This window comes from Tamandua tetradactyla, chromosome 9 (genome assembly GCF_023851605.1).
Source record: "Tamandua tetradactyla isolate mTamTet1 chromosome 9, mTamTet1.pri, whole genome shotgun sequence".
NCBI lineage: Eukaryota > Metazoa > Chordata > Mammalia > Pilosa > Myrmecophagidae > Tamandua > Tamandua tetradactyla.
In genome coordinates, this window is record NC_135335.1 from 31,847,422 (window position 1) to 31,864,895 (window position 17,474).

Sequence of the window (17,474 nt, forward strand, 5' to 3'; positions counted from 1 at the left end):
ATGTTCTTTGGATCTCCTTCATTGGGGGTATAGACATTTATGGTTGTTATTTCTTCTAGATGAATTGTCCCTTTTATTAGTATATAAATGTCCTTTCTTGTCTCGTATGATATCTTTACATTTAAAGTCTGTTTTATCTGATTTTAGTATAGCTACTCTTGCTTTCTTTGACAACTTGAATAGAACATCTTTTTCAATTCTTTCACTTTCAATTTATTTGTATCCATGGGTTTAGGATGAGTCTCTTGTGAGCAGCGTATAGATGGATCATATTTTTTTAATTCGTTCTGCCAATGTGTGTCCTTTAATTTGTGCATTTGGTTCATCAACCAGTCAGAGTTATTACTGTAAGTGCAATTCTCGAATATACTGTCTTATCCTTTAGTGTTTGTTATATCTATATTTTCTGTTCCCTCTCTGTCTCTTTTTATCCTTTAAGTTACTCTTACTGATCCTCTTCAATTCTGTGCTCTCCTCCAGACCTCTCTTACCTGTTTTTTTTTCAGTTGAGTTAGTTCCCTTTAGTATTTCTTGTAGGGCAAGTCTCTTGTTGGGAAATCTCTCAGCTTTTGTGAAGATTTTAATCTCTTCCTCAGCTTTGCAGAACAAAGAATTCTTGGCTGGAAGTTATTCTCATTTAGAATCTTAAATATTTCATACCACTGCCTTTTTGCCTCCATGGGGCCTGTTGAGCAGTCCGAACTTATTCTTATGTAGCTTCCCTTCTATGTAGTGAAATCTCTTTTCTCTTGCTTCTCTCATGACTTTTTGCTTCTTTTCAAAATCTGACATTAGTATGTGTCTTGGAGTAGGCCTGTTTGAATTTAATCTGTTTGGAATCCACTGGGCTTGTTTGATTTGCATATTTATATCTTTTGTATAGGTTGAGAAGTTTTCCCCCATAATCTCTTCAACTAGCCTTCTTATCCCTTTTTCTCTTCTGGGATACTGATAATTCTTATGTTTCTGCATTTCATGTTGTGTATCATTTTCCTAAGATGTAGTTCCATTCTTTGCATCTTTCTTGCCATTTGTTCTTTTGTGCATTCGAGTTCAGTTGTCTTATCTTCTAATTCACTTATTCTTTCTTCAAATCTGCTGTTATGTGTCTCTATTATAGTTTCAGTTTGGTCTACAGTGTCTTTCATCTCTGTAAGATCTCTTGTTCTGTCTGTTTATTCTTTTAAAAATTTTTTATGCTTTTTCAGTGCATTCTTCATATTTTTTTATGTTGTTATAAACGTCCGTGATTTATTGTTCCAAGTTCTGTGTCCCTTTAGTGTTTTAATTTGATCATTAAATCAATGATATGGCTGGGCCATATCTACCTAATTCTTTTTTTTAATATTTTCATTGAGAAATACCATACACAAACAGTCCAGCCTTATGATACAATCAGTGACTCACAGATATCATTACATAGTTGTGTTTTTTTCATCATGATGGTTTTTAGAACATTTGCATCACTCTGGAAAAATAAAAAGAAAAAGCTCATACATCCTATACCCTTACCCTTCCCTCTCATTGATTCCCAGTATTTCAGTCTACTCAATTTTTACCCTTTATATCCACCTGTTATTTATTTTTTATAATTTTTTTAATGCATCTGTCCATACCCTGGATGAAAAGAGCATCAAATACAAGGTTTTCACAATCACATTGTAAAAGCTATATAGTCTTCTTCAAGACTTACACAGTCTTACACAGTCTCCTTCAAGAATCAGTGCTGCTGGAATAAAGTTCAACAATTTCAGGTACTTCCCTCTAGCCCCTCCAATACACCATAAACTAAAAAGGGATATCTATATAATGTGCAAGAATAACTCCAGGATAACCTCTCAACTCTGCTTGAAATCTCTCAGCTACTGAGAGATTTCTCATTTCTGTCTTCCCCCTTTTGATCAGAAAGCCTTTCTCATTCTGATGATTTCAGGTCCTGGCTCATCCCCAGGAGTCCTGTCACACGTTGCCAGGGAATTATACTTGCCTGAGAGTCACATCCCACGTAATGGAGAGGATCTTACTGAATCTTTACGTGCTTTGTGATCTTTTGTTACAAACTGGGCATTTGATTGTCTTGGTAAGGTTATCTTCCACGTTGATTTCCTTAACTCATCTAAAGTTTTGTATCTACCTGGACTCAGCATTGAAAGTCCTTTTTTGGATTTGGTTTGTGGGCCCTTCGTGCAAAACCAAGTCCCAAATATCTTGGGATCATTGCAGTTCTTCTTGGTGCTCTGTTGAAAGCTAGGCAAATAGGCAGTTCACCAGCCTGCACTTTTGGTTCTTCCCAGCGGGTGGCACTATTGAGCCACCTCTTCTCATGTCCGCTTTTTCCCAACTGCAGGTGTGGGCTGAACGGAATGGAGACCCAGTATAATTCCAGTAAGGGACGCTGGTTCTCATTGCACATTGAAAGCTGCCAACCCCAGGGCACCTCAGCATACACCTCAGCATAGATCCTACTTGTGTGCCCAGTTTATCTGGTAGACCCCAAAATCCCTCTTGGCATGACCTTTTGTGGTGGAACTGGGTATTTCAGCTTCCCCTGCCTTTAGCCAATCTGGAAATGCCTCGCAGCTGGTCACGGCATTCAATTCGGCCAACTTTCTTAGCCTCACTTCTCTGTCCGTACATAACTGAAGTCTCTGGGCCTCCATGGGAGAAGGGGAGCGATATCTGTACCCAATAACTGTCTTTCCCTGGCCAGCTGTCAGAATGGCATCATTCTGCATTACTTCCTCCTACCCTGGTGAGGACCCCCCAGTCTCTATCAAAAAAAGATAGATACCCACAGCAGCTTCTCTCAGGAATAAGGAGCAGGTGCTGTATCTGGGCCACATGGTCTCAGTGTGCAGGGAAAGCAAGCCTGCTGGCTTTTGAGTTCCCCCACAGGAACTGCCAGCTGCAGAGCTGTAAGGAAAGATCAGCTTAGCTGTAGGGGTGGGCTAGAATCATGACCAAGCACACCTTCCCTTTTCTCTCTGTCCACATTTCTCCACTTTTTTGCTCAGGGCCTCCTTCTACAGGTTGGAAGATGCGCTGTGATCACTCCCATCCTGGAATCAGTGTTTTTTTCTGTATTCTCTCTCATTGTTTCACAGATCTGGTCTAAACTCACCTTTTTCAGCCATCTTCCCCGAAGTCCAGATGAATTTGCTTTTGTTCCTCAGATGGTTGTATTTAATTACAGAAAAGGTTGATCAGAAGCATGGGAAATTATTTCCCTTGAATAGTTTTTCTGTATTCTCCTTGTTCATGTTGTTTATTTAACTTTTCCCTCCAAAAAAATCTCATATTGTTGGTTTGTAATGTTCCTGGGGGCAGAGATGTCATTTTGATTTTAAAACTCCGTTACACAGAGCACTTGTCTGCCATGCTAGAGATCCAGGTTCAATTCCCAGAGCCTGCCCATGTAAAAAAAAAAAAAAGCAACAACTTCATTACAGCCAGTGATAAGTTAAGGCAGGTCCTGAGGCATTCTCAGTCCTGTGATTTTCACCTTCAGTAGGGTTGGGGGTGGATATTCAGAGGTGAGCCTGGTTGCCAGTAGCATGAAAACACTTGGAGCAAATTGTGACTGTGCCCAGACATACAGGGCAAGGTGAGTTCTTCCATGTAATTAGGCTTATGGAAGGCAATGTTGGCTCTCTGCAGGACAGAGCATCTAGACATATGGACAAGGAGGTATTTGGAATAGAGTGCTCCGAGGACTAGAAGGTTTTGTGGGATGGAGGGGCCTATGTGTTCTGTAATGAGAGGGACTACCCCCTACAAGCCAGAAGCCATGCTGAACAACACTGATAGGCTGGTGGGGTGAAACTGACCAAGATACAGACATGGCTACTTTCCTACCTCCCTCTTTCTCCATTTTTTTTTTTTATTAATTAGAAAAAAAAAAAGAAATTAACACAACATTTAGAAATCATTCCATTCTACATATGCAATCAGCAATTCTTAATATCATCACATAGATGTATGATCATCATTTCTTAGTACATTTGCATCAATTCAGGAAAAGAACTAGCAAAACAACAGAAAAAGATAGAATGTTAATATAGAGAAAAAAATAAAAATAATAAAAATAATAAAAAATAAATATGTATATATAAAAAGAAAAAGAAAAACAAAAGACACAAACAAAACAAAACAAAAAACTATAGCTCAGATGCAGCTTCATTCAGTGTTTTAACATAATTACATTACAATTAGGTATTATTGTGCTGTCCATTTTTGAGTTTTTGTATCTAGTCCTGTTGCACAGTCTGTATTCCTTCAGCTCCAATTACCCATTATCTTACCCTGTTTCTAACTCCTGCTGGTCTCTGTTACCAATGACATATTCCAACTTTATTCTCGAATGTTGGTTCACATCAGTGGGACCATACAGTATTTGTCCTTTAGTTTTTGGCTAGACTCACTCAGCATAATATTCTCTAGGTCCATCCATGTTATTACATGCTTCATAAGTTTATTCTGTCTTAAAGCTGCATAATATTCCATCGTATGTATATACCACAGTTTGTTTAGCCACTCATCTGTTGATGGACATTTTGACTGTTTCCATCTCCTTGCAATTGTTAATAATGCTGCTATAAACATTGGTGTGCAAATGTCCATTTGTGTCTTTGCCCTTAAGTCCTTTGAGTAGATACCTAGCAATGGTATTGCTGGGTCGTATGGCAATTCTATATTCATTTTGAGGAACCGCCAAACTGCCTTCCACAGTGGTTGCACCATTTGACATTCCCACCAACAGTTGATAACTGTGCCTCTTTCTCCGCATCCTCTCCAGCACTTGTCATTTTCTGTTTTGTTGATAATGGCCATTCTGGTGGGTGTGAGATGATATCTCATTGTGGTTTTGATTTGCATTTCTTTAATGGCCAGGGACATTGAGCATCTCTTCATGTGCCTTTTGGCCATTTGTATTTCCTCTTCTGAAAGGTGTCTGTTCAAGTCTTTTTCCCATTTTGTAATTGGGTTGGCTGTCTTTTTGTTGTTGAGTTGAACAATCTCTTTATAAATTCTGGATACTAGACCTTTATCTGAAATGTCATTTCCAAATATTGTCTCCCATTGTGTAGGCTGTCTTTCTACTTTCTTGATGAAGTTCTTTGATGCACAGAAGTGTTTGATTTTGAGGAGCTCCCATTTATTTATTTCTTTCTTCAGTGCTCTTGCTTTAGGTTTAAGGTCCATAAAACCGCCTCCAATTGTAAATTTCATAAGATACCTCCCTACATTTTCCTCTAACTGTTTTATGGTCTTAGATCTAATGTTTAGATCTTTGATCCATTTTGAGTTAACTTTTGTATAGGGTGTGAGATACGAGTCCTCTTTCATTCTTTTGCATATGAATATCCAGTTCTCTAGGCACCATTTATTGAAGAGACTGCTCTGTCCCAGGTGAGTTGGCTTGACTGCCTTATCAAAGATCAAATGTCCATAGATGCGAGGGTCTATATCTGAGCACTCTATTCAATTCCATTGGTCGATATATCTATCTTTATGCCAGTACCATGCTATTTTGACCACTGTGGCTTCATAATATGCCTTAAAGTCCGGCAGCGTGAGACCTCCAGCTTTGTTTTTTTTCCTCAAGATACTTTTAGCAATTCGGGACACCCTGCCCTTCCAGATAAATTTGCTTATTGGTCTTGCTGTTTCTGAAAAATAAGTTGTTGGGATTTTGATTGGTATTGCATTGAATCTGCAAATCAATTTAGGTAGGATTGACATCTTAACTATATTTAGTCTTCCAATCCATGAACATGGTATGCCCTTCCATCTATTTAGGTCTTCTGTGATTTCTTTTAACAGTTTTTTGTAGTTTTCTTTGTATAGGTTTTTTGTCTCTTTAGTTAAATTTATTCCAAGGTATTTTATTCTTTTAGTTGCAATTGTAAATGGGATTTGTTTCTTGATTTCCCCCTCAGATTGTTCATTGCTCGTGTATAGAAATGCTACAGATTTTTGAATGTTGATCTTGTAACCTGCTACTTTGCTGTACTCATTTATTAGCTCTAATAGTTTTGTTGTGGATTTTTCTGGGTTTTTGACGTATAGTATCATATCGTCTGCAAACAGTGATAGTTTTACTTCTTCCTTTCCAATTTTGATGCCTTGTATTTCTTTTTGTTGTCTAATTGCTCTGGCTAGAACCTCCAACACAATGTTGAATAATAGTGGTGATAGTGAACATCCTTGTCTTGTTCCTGATCTTAGGGGGAAAGTTTTCAATTTTTCCCCATTGAGGATGATATTAGCTGTGGGTTTTTCATATATTCCCTCTATCATTTTAAGGAAGTTCCCTTGTATTCCTATCTTTTGAAGTGTTTTCAACAGGAAAGGATGTTGAATCTTGTCAGATGCCTTCTCTGCATCAATTGAGATGATCATGTGATTTTTCTGCTTTGATTTGTTGATATGGTGTATTACATTAATTGATTTTCTTATGTTGAACCATCCTTGCATAACTGGGATGAATCCTACTTGGTCATGATGTATAATTCTTTTAATGTGTTGTTCGATTCGATTTGCTAGAATTTTGTTGAGGATTTTTGCATCTATATTCATTAGAGAGATTGGTCTGTAGTTTTCTTTTTTTATAATATCTTTGCCTGGTTTTTGGTATGAGGGTGATGTTGGCTTCATAGAATGAATTAGGTAGCTTTCCCTCCACTTCGATTTTTTTGAAGAGTTTGAGGAGAGTTGGTACTAATTCTTTCTGGAATGTTTGGTAGAATTCACATGTGAAGCCATCTGGTCCTGGACTTTTCTTTTTAGGAAGCTTTTGAATGACTGATTCAATTTCTTTACTTGTGATTGGTTTGTTGAGGTCATCTATTTCTTCTTGAGTCAAAGTTGGTTGTTCATGTCTTTCCAGGAACCCGTCCATTTCATCTAAATTGTTGTACTTATTAGCATGAAGTTGCTCATAGTATCCTGTTATTACCTCCTTTATTTCTATGAGGTCAGTAGTTATGTCTCCTCTTCCATTTCTGATCTTCTTTATTTGCATCCTCTCTCTTCTTCTTTTTGTCAATCTTGCTAAGGGCCCATCAATCTTATTGATTTTCTCATAGAACCAACTTCTGGTCTTATTGATTTTCTTTATTGTTTTCATGTTTTCAATTTCATTTATTTCTGCTCTAATCTTTGTTATTTCTTTCCTTTTGCTTGCTTTGGGGTTAGTTTGCTGTTCTTTCTCCAGTTCTTCCAAGTGGACAGTTAATTCCTGAATTTTTGCCTTTTCTTCTTTTCTGATATAGGCATTTAGGGCAGTAAATTTCCCTCTTAGCACTGCCTTTGCTGCGTCCCATAGGCTTTGATATGTTGTGCTTTCGTTTTCATTCGCCTCGAGATATTTACTAATTTCTCTTGCAATTTCTTCCTTGACCCACTCGTTGTTTAAGAGTGTGTTGTTGAGCCTCCACGTATTTGTGAATTTTCTAGCATTCCGCCTATTATTGATTTCCAGCTTCATTCCTTTATGATCCGAGAAAGTGTTGTGTATGATTTCAGTCTTTTTAAATTTGTTAAGACTTGCTTTGTGACCCAGCATATGGTCTATCCTTGAGAATGATCCATGAGCACTTGAGAAAAAGGTGTATCCTGCTGTTGTGGGATGTAATGTCCTATAAATGTCTGTTAAGTCTAGCTCATTTATTGTAATATTCAAATTCTCTATTTCTTTATTAATCCTCTGTCTAGATGTTCTGTCCATTGATGAGAGTGGTTAATTGAAATCTCCAACTGTTACGGTTTATGTGTCTATTTCCCTTTTCAGTGTTTGCAGTGTATTCCTCACGTATTTTGGAGCATTCTGGTTCGGTGCATAAATATTTATGATTGTTATGTCTTCTTGTTTAATTGTTCCTTTTATTAGTAGGTAGTGTCCTTCTTTGTCTCTTTTAACTGTTTTACATTTGAAGTGTAATTTGTTGGATATTAGTATAGCCACTCCTGCTCTTTTCTGGTTGTTATTTGCATGAAATATCTTTTCCCAACCTTTCACTTTCAACCTATGTTTATCTTTGGGTCTGAGATGTGTTTCCTTTAGACAGCATATAGAAGGATCCTGTTTTTTAATCCGTTCTGCCAGTCTATGTCTTTTGATTGGGGAATTCAGTCCATTAACATTTAGTGTTATTACTGTTTGGATAATATTTTCCTCTACCATTTTGCCTTTTGTATTATATATATCATATCTGATTTTCCTTCTTTCTACACTCTTCTCCATACCTCTCCTGTCTTTTCGTATCTGACTCTAGTGCTCCCTTTAGTATTTCTTGCAGAGCTGGTCTCTTGGTCACAAATTCTCTCAGTGACTTTTTGTCTGAAAATGTTTTAGTTTCTTCCTCATTTTTGAAGGACAATTTTGCTGGATATAGAAGTCTTGGTTGGCAGTTTTTCTCTTTTAGTAATTTAAATATATCATCCCACTGTCTTCTAGCTTCCATGGTTTCTGCTGAGAAATCTACACATAGTCTTACTGGGTTTCCCTTGTATGTGATGGATTGTTTTTCTCTTGCTGCTTTCAAGATCCTCTCTTTCTCTTTGACCTCTGACATTCTAACTAATAAATGTCTTGGAGAACACCTATTTGGGTCTGTTCTCTTTGGGGTGCGCTGCACTTCTTGGATCTGTAATTTTAGGTCTTTCATAAGAGTTGGGAAATTTTCCGTGATAATTTCTTCCATTAGTTTTTCTCCTCCTTTTCCCTTCTCTTCTCCTTCTGGGACACCCACAATACGTATATTTGTGCGCTTCATATTGTCATTCAGTTCCCTGATCCCCTGCTCAGATTTTTCCATTCTTTTCCCTATAGTTTCTGTTTCTTTTTGGAATTCAGATGTTCCATCCTCCAGTTCACTAATTCTAGGCTCTGTGTCTTTAAATCTATCATTGTAGGTATCCATTGTTTTTTCCATTTTTTCTACTTTGTCCTTCACTCCCATAAGTTCTGTGATTTGTTTTTTCAGATTTTTTCTGTTTCTTCTTTTTGTTCAGCCCATGTCTTCTTCATGTCCTCCCTCAATTTATTGATTTGGTTTTTGAAGAGTTTTTCCATTTCTGTTCATATATTCAGCATTAGTTGTCTCAGCTCCTGTATCTCATTTGAACTATTGGTTTGTTCCTTTGACTGGGCCATATCTTCAATTTTCCGAGCGTGATCCGTTATTTTCTGCTGGCATCTGGGCATTTGATCAGATTTCCCTGGGTGTGAGACCCAGCAGGTTGAAAATTTTTTTTGTGATATCTCTGGGCTCTGTTTTTCTTATGCTGCCCAGTAGGTGGCACTCGTGGCGTTCGTCTGTCTGCGGGTCCCACCAGTAAAAGATGCTGTGGCTCCTTTAACTTTGGAAAACTCTCGCTGTGGGGGAGGGTCGCCAGCCGAAGCAGCTTGGGGGAGTGCCGATCCGAATCTCCCAACCGGCCCGGGACGCCAAACTTGGCGGGGGGGCGCCGGCCACCGCGGCTTGGGGGAGTGCCTATCCAACGTTCCCAGCCGTACCAGGAAGCCACGTGTGTGGAAGGGACCCCGGTCGCCGGTCTCCGCGGCTTGGGGGACCTCCGATCCAATTCTCCCAGCCAGTCTGGGGGGCCGCGCGTGGGGGGGAGCGCCAGCTGCCGCGGCTTGAGGAAACCGCCTGTCCAATTCTCCCAGCCGGCCCGTGAAGGAGTGGGGGAGGGACTCCGGCCGCCAGCCGCCCCAACCCGGGTAAGCATGCGCCCCTCGGTGATCTCACCGCTGCAGATTCTCCCAGCCGGTTCAGCCATTCCAGAATGGGGTACGCTGTCTTTTTGGTCTCTGTCGTGGCTCCGGGAGCTGTTCTGTACCGTTTCTATTTCTTACGTAGCTGTTCTGGAGGAGGAACTAAGACCCGCGCATCTTACTAAGCCACCATCTTCTCCGGAACTCTTTCCCCATTTTTAACCCACTGTCATACCTGATTTTACCTAGTGTGTTTTCCTGAAATTCATGAGAATCTAAATTCAAACAGGAGGACTTTTTTCCAGCCATTCCCTATTGACCATATTCTTGGAGTTCTTGTCCTTGTAGTCTTATAATAGTGTCTTTATTTATAGGTGCTACCCACCCCACCAGGTAAGATTGAAAGGAGTGTAAGAGCTGATGCCAGGTCACTTTCCCCAAGGACAGAAATGCTGCAGTAATCCCCTCCCCACCTCCCAAAGCCCTGTGAGTTTTCTTCCCACTGCGTCCATACCAGCAAGCAATGGGTTTCAGCTGTAATGCTGGTATGCTTCCAGCCTTTGGGTCTGTAAAGGCCCCCTTCCTGGCTGCTGGCCCTCTGAACCCTCCTGCCCAGTTTCCATGGGCATAGTCATTTTTATTTCCTCTGCTGCTAAGAGATCTTTGTAAATTGAAACAAACCTGCTTGTGTTAGAAGTGTTTTTCCCAATTCTGTTGTCTTTTTAGTTTTTTTTAATTTACTCATTTGGGTTCTATGTAAGAGTTTATTTCAAGAAATGTTTTGCAGGGGAAGAGAGAAATGAGACAGAATAAAGCGTCAGTGGCTGAGAGGTTTTAAACAGAGTTGAGAGGTTATCCTGGAGGTTATTCTTAACATATTCTATAACTAACCCTTTTTAGTTTATGGTGTATTAGAGTGGCTAGAGGGAAGTAGCTGAAACTGTAGAGCTGTGTTCCAGTAGCCATGTTTCTTGAAGATGACTGTATAATGATATAGCTTTTACAATGTGATTGTGTGATTGTGAAAACCTAATATCTGATGCTCCTTTTAACTGTGATATGGACAGGTGAGTAAAAAACATGGGTAAAAAATTATATAATGGGAACAAAGGTTAAAGTAAATGGCGTAGATTGAAATACCAGTGGTCAGTGAGAGGTACGAGTAAGAGGTATGGTATGTATGATTTTCTCTTATTTCTTTTTCTGTAGAGATGCAAATTAAAAAAAAAATGATCATGATGATAACTACACAACTATGTGATATTGTGAGCCATTGATTGTACACCATGTATAGAATGTTTGTGTGTCAAGAATTTTTGTATGTTTGTTATGGTTTACAATAAAAAGATTAAAAAAAGAAATGGTTTGCTGCTTAAATACAAGTTGGGTAATCACTTAAGTTTATTTTTTTTAATTAGAGGAATTGTGGGTTTACAGAAAAAATCATGTAGAAAATAACAGTACCCATATACCAGCCCCCCTCACATGTACAGTTTTCCCTGATAATAACATTAACATTAGTATGTTACCTTTGTTGCAAATGATGCACCTTTATTATTATAACTGTACTGTTAACTGTAGCCCATAGTTTACATTGGGGTTCACTTTTGATTCATACCATTCTGTGAGGTTTTTTTTTCCTGATTATCTTTATACAATCTAAAGTTTCCCATTTTATCCACTCTCAAATACTCATTTCCATGGTATTGCTTACATTCACGAAGTTGTGCTTCCATCACCATCGTCCATTGCCACAGCTTCCCCGTCACCATGAACATAAGCCCTGAACCAACTAACCATTAGCTTCACATTTGCCTGCCCCCATACCCAGCCCCTGGTAACCTATGTTGTAGTTTCTGACTTTATGAATTTGCATATTCTACTTATTTTATATCAGTGAGATCATACCATATTTGTCCTTTTTGTGTGTAACCTATTTCACTCAACATGATATCTTTAACTTTCATCCATGTTGTCACATGTATCAGAACTTCATTCTTTTTATGGCCAAATAATGTGTGATCATTGTATGTACATACCGCAGTTTGTTAATCCATTCATCAGTTGATGGACACTTGAGTTGCATCTATTTTTTGGCAATTGTGAATAATGCCATTTAAGTTCCTACTTTCAGGGTTTTTTGGGTTATATACCTAGAAGTAGGGTTGCTGGATCATATGGTTATTCTATGCTTAACTTTCTAAGGAATCTCTGAACTATTTTCCACAGTAGCTGTACCATTTTTCATTCCCACCAGCAATATATGAAAGTTCCTATTTCCCAATATCCTCTACAACACTTGTTATTTTCCATTTTCTTAATTGTAGCCATTCTGGTGCATGTGAACTGGTATCTGATTGTGGTTTTGATTTATATTTTTGCTGTTAGCTACTGATGTTGAACATCTTTTCATGTGTTATTGGCCATTTGTATATATTTGTAGAAATGTCTGTTCCGGTCGTTTACCCATTTTTAAAATCAGATTGTGTGGTTTTTTGTTGTTGTTAGTTCTTTATATATTTTAGATATTAACCCATTATCAGATAAGTGATTTCCAAATATTTTCTCCTATTCTTTAGATTATTTTTTTACTTTCTTCATAAAGTGCTTTGGTGCACAAAAGTTTAAATTTTTATCAAGTCCCATTTATCTAGCTTTTCTTTTGTTGGTTGTGCTTTTGGTGCAAAGTCTTATACAAGGTCCTAAAGATGTTTCCTTATGTTCTGGAGTTTTATAGTTTTAGCTCTCATACTTAAGTCTTTGATCCATTTTGAATTAATGTTTGTATATGGGTGAGGTGAAGCCCCACATTTCATTCTTTTGTATGTGTATTCACTTTTCTCACCACCATTTGTTGAAGAGGCTAGTCTTTCCCTACTGAGTAGACTCTGCTCCCTTGTCAAAAATCGGTTGACTATAGGTGTATAAAGGTTTATCCTGTCATCTTTTGATATCCTTTGGTCATAGTATGAAAGCAGTTTTTCAGTGTTGTCATTTTTAATTTTTAGGTTTCCTATGTCTAGATTGTGCTATTGTCTGTAATCCAGCTAGGGTTCATTTTTGCTTACGACAGGAAGTAAGGACCTAATTCTTTCTTCCAGAGGGATAGGCAGTTTCAAATATTAAAAGCCAGTTGTTAAATAAACCATTTCTCTTACTAACTGAAATAATACCTTTGTCGTATTAAATTTTCATATGTATAACAGTCTAACTCTGGTTTCTCCAATCTGTTCCAATGATGTTTTGGTTCCTGTGCTCGTACCATCCTGGTTTTACTGGCTTCGTATTATTTACTGGCCTCTGATAAGGCAGGCCTTCTCTAATTAGTCTTTTTTGTGAGGGTTTTTTTTGTTGTTGTTGTTTGTTTGTTTGTTTGCTTTCCTTGGGTATTTGGGGGCATTTTCCTTTTCGATTAAGAATTTCACTCCAATTACATCTCTTCCCTCACCCTGCCCTACCAAAATAAAACCCTGTTGAGATTGTAATTGAACGTGCATTTTATCTTTCTGTATTTTAAGTCTTGCTTTATATTCCTTCAGTAGAAATCTATAATTTTCCATACCTTTTTTTCTTTTTAAGAGACGAGTTGTGGATTTACGAAACAATCATGAATAAAGTACAGGATTCCCATATACCACCCTATTATTAACACTTTGCATTGTTAATAATAATAATGTAGGTGGACTTTGAGGACATTGTGTTAAGTAAAATAAGTCAGGGTTTCTTCTTGGGGTGATGAAGATGTTCTGAAATTAGATAGCGGTGATGGCTACAGAAGTTTTTGAATATAGTAAAAAACATTGAATTATACATTTTATGGCATATGAATTATATCTAAAGCCTTTTTTTTTTTACTTTTTAATTGTATAGTATAACATATATACAAAGCAAAGAAATAAAAAAGCAATAGTTTTCAAAGCACTCTTCAACAGGTAGTTACAGGACAGATACCAGAATTTGTCATGGGCTACCATATGATCCTCAGATTTTTCCTTCTAGCTGCTCCAGAATATAAGAGGCTAGAAGGCTTAAATATTTTTTTATCACCACAATCAACTTTTTTTCTTTTTTGTGAAAAATAACATGTATATGAAAAAACAATTAATTTCAAAGCACAGCACCACAGTTAGTTGTAGAACACATTTCAGAGTTTGACATGGGTTACAGTTCCACAATTTTAGGTTTTTACTTCTAGCTACTCTAAGATATTGGAGACTAAAGCTTTATCAGTTTAATGATTCAGCAGTCATATTCATTTGTTAAATCCTGTCTTCTCTGTATAACTCCACCATCACCTTTGATCTTTCTGTCCCTCTCTTTAGGGGTGTTTTAGCCATGGCCATTCCAACTTTCTCATTTTGGAAGGGTCTGTCACCAGTATGAGGTAGGGAGATGGAATTTTCTGATGCTCTGGAGATGCTGGGCCCTCTAGGTTTCATGACCCATCTGGAGTTTATAGGCTTTTGGAGTTACACTAGTGCAGGGAACCCTTGAGGAATCTTATATATTGCCTTAGGTATTCTTTAGGACTGGGTGGAATGGTCCTGGAGGGGGGTTGGCAGGTTATGATAGGTAAGCAATGTCTAACTGAAGCTTGCATAGAGCATCCTCCAGGGCAGCCTCTCGACTCTATTTGAACTCTCTGTGCCACTGCTACCTATTAGTTACGCTTCTTTTCCACTCTGGTCAAGATAGAATTGTTGATCCCATGGTGCCAGGGCTGGAGTCATCTTCACATCGCCAGGGAAACTTCCATCCCTGGATGTCATATCCTACATGGAGGGGGAGGGCAATGATTTCACTTACAGAGTTGGGCTTAGAGAGACTGAGGCCACATCTGAGCAACAAAAGCGTACCTCCAGAAGTAACTCTTAGGCATACCTATAGGTAGGCTAAGCTTCTCTACTACCTACATTAGCTTCTTTTAAAAAAGTGTAATCCTAAGAATTTGTATGTATTTGTGAATGGAATAATTTTTCCTGGAGAACTTTCTAATTAATTGAAATATAACCTGCTTTATCTCCAAAGTCAGAACAGCTTCTGCCACATAGCTGCTCAGTGTTCCAGCTACAAATTGTTTTCCTGCCCCAGGAAGTAGAAAGTGCCTCATAGGACATATGTTAAGCAAAAATCCCACCAAAATAACCATAATTTACTCTGATCTCTCACCACAGATGGTAGTAAAATTTATCCTTGTTGGTTGCCTACAGCTATGTTTCTAGGCAAGCAGCATTTGAGAGACACAGCTCTCCTAAACCTTTGAAAGAAATAGGAAATAAATCATAGATCCTGAAAAATGAGGGAAAAGTAGGAAACTGGAGAAAGACTCTGTAACTAAAACAGCAGCTGGCATTCATCTTTAGCCCATTCTTGCCTCGTGGGAATGTTGCCAAATCTTTGAAAGAGACTAAAATCTAGACCATGTTTACATGTAATATTTTGTTAAGTGTTGGTAGCTCTGTAAGCCATACAAAAAACATTTGTGAGCTAGGTGTGGCCCCAGAGCCACCAGATTATAATCTGAGAGAGAATATAAATCGCCTTTTGTCTGACTTCTCAGTATTGAAAGCTGCTCTTTCTGGCTGAAGTTTTCTTTTTACGTTGACCTGAAAGTTTTCAGAAACCTATCTTCATCTTGCTCATCCTTCTAATTGAGCATCTCCTGTCGTAACATCCCTTTACTTCTGGTTCTGTCTTCAGCTCTCTCCCCATTGTATCCAAGCAGAAGCACACCTCTGCTGGTAGAGGCCAGAGTTGAGAACTGAATTCCCCTATGCTCTCGCACCCAGAGTAACCACATTTTCTCTTCCTGTCCAGGAAACGGAGGTGGAGCTCTACAACGAATTTCCTGAACCCATCAAACTGGACAAGAATGACCGGGCCAAGGCCTCAGCAGAAAGCTGCAGTTGCTGAAGGGGCAATGGGAGTAGAGCACAGAGTCCTTCACAAACCAAGAACACACATAGGCCTTCAAACACAAGCCCCCTCTCCTCTTCCAAGCAAAACATAAATTGATCTCTCATATCCAGCTGCCAAAAGAAACCCCACCAAACACATTCACCCCCATACACAGAACACACAGAGATCTGATAGAAGCAGACAGATTCGATCCCATGCCTGTGACACAGCTCCTGCAGGGTCTGCCCGTCCACCTTCCACATCAGCCCTTGGATATGGCAGCAGGACAGGCCGGCTGTGGAAATCGTTCTGGTGTGGAGTCAGCATTGGAAGCTTATTCTTTTTGTCTACTGGAGAGAGAGACTGTTTACAGTTAATCTGCGTCTAATTAGTTATTTGATTTTTTTAATGGTCTTGTGGTCTTTTTACCCCACCTCACCCCTCCCCTCCTTGTGAAGGCTACAACTTGGGAAGGCTGGTGCCCCATGTTTCATTACAGGCTCACACCCAGTCTGATCAGGCTGAGTTTTGTATGTATCTGTTAATGCTTGTTACTTTTAACTAATCAGATCTTTTTACAGTATCCATTTATTATGTAATGCTTCTTAGAAAAGAATCTTATAGTACATGTTAATATATGCAACCAATTAAAAATGTATAAATTAGTGTAAGAAATTCTTGGATTATGTGTTTAAGTCCTGTAATGCAGGTGCGTAAGATGGAGGTTTGAACCCTGTCTGGATTGCAGAGTGTTAGCAACTCAGAATTCAAAAATCCAGCTGGAGGCAGTATTCTGTACAGTAGACGAGAATTATGTACACCTTTTATCAAAGACTTAAGAGCCAAAAAGCTTTTCATCTCTCCGGGAGGGAAAGTGTGTATCTCCCTTCCGTGTCTAAATTTTCCAAAAGGTTGATTTGCATAATACAGTGGTACGTGCAATAGATAAATAGCTGTTTCAGAAATTAAAATTCTTGTTTCCTTTTTTCCCCTGCCCCCTGCTCCACACTTCAGAACTCCCTATTAGATCAGTATCCTACTCTTAAGAGGGAAAGGAAAATCCCAACAGATCTGTCCTAGTGATTTTACCTTTGTTCTAGAAGGCGCGCCTTTCGGGGTTATCGTATCCTTAGGTTATCGTATCCCTCTACCTACCCAGTATTGCCCACCATTAATTAACCTTTTTCTTTGGTATGGAACCTGGCAGTTCTTCCTCCATAAGGTTGGCCCCTGCATTGGTAGCTTGCTTAATGAAGCACTTCCCCTTTTTTCCAAAGGTCTACATTCTAGGGTGTGGGCCAAGTTCTTCTGTAAGGAGATGAACGTGATGCCAATAAAATTTAACAAGAACAAAGATCATCTGCCTTTGCCCTGTCATTTTTCCATCTTCCCTCCCCTTGGCTCAGTTGAGTCCACTTTAGCTAGTCACAGCCAAAGTTTTATCAAGCAAAAGAGCCTTCATACATGGGCAGAAAGGCCTTCTTACTCCCAACCCTGCATACCTGTCTTCATACTTGTTTGTTTATTTTTAATCACAGTACTTTTGGGGGGGGGGCCTAGGAGAGTTTCCTGAGTGGAGAAAGTACAGTCACTTTAGAGCAGCAGCCACAAACTGGTGACCCATGGGCCATGCACAGCAGGTAAGCATTTAAAACTAATGGATGTAGTAACTGACACTTAGATATAAGAATTCCAGATTTCTGATTTCTCACAGGAAAGAAAGATTTTGAAGTAGGGGCCCTATATTCCAATATATGTCATCCAATGGCTGGAATTGCATAGATGCCACCTAGAACCAGGGCAGTGTCCCTGCCAGTGAATCATTGTGGGTTTTACCCAAATGCCCCTTTAATTT

The 17,474-nt window shown here is 38.9% G+C and overlaps 1 protein-coding gene across 2 annotated transcripts in view; it reads left to right on the forward strand.

The window, feature by feature from the left end:
• Nucleotides 1-16,973, forward strand: part of RAB7A (RAB7A, member RAS oncogene family) — a 132,630-nt gene extending 115,657 nt beyond the window's left edge. For both annotated transcript variants that reach the window (XM_077116362.1, XM_077116361.1), the window contains one exon: nt 15,539-16,973. In XM_077116362.1, the coding sequence (XP_076972477.1) occupies nt 15,539-15,634 (96 nt within the window). In that variant the 3' untranslated portion in view covers nt 15,635-16,973. The remainder of the gene's footprint in view (nt 1-15,538) is intronic.
• Nucleotides 16,974-17,474: the final 501 nt, after the last annotated feature.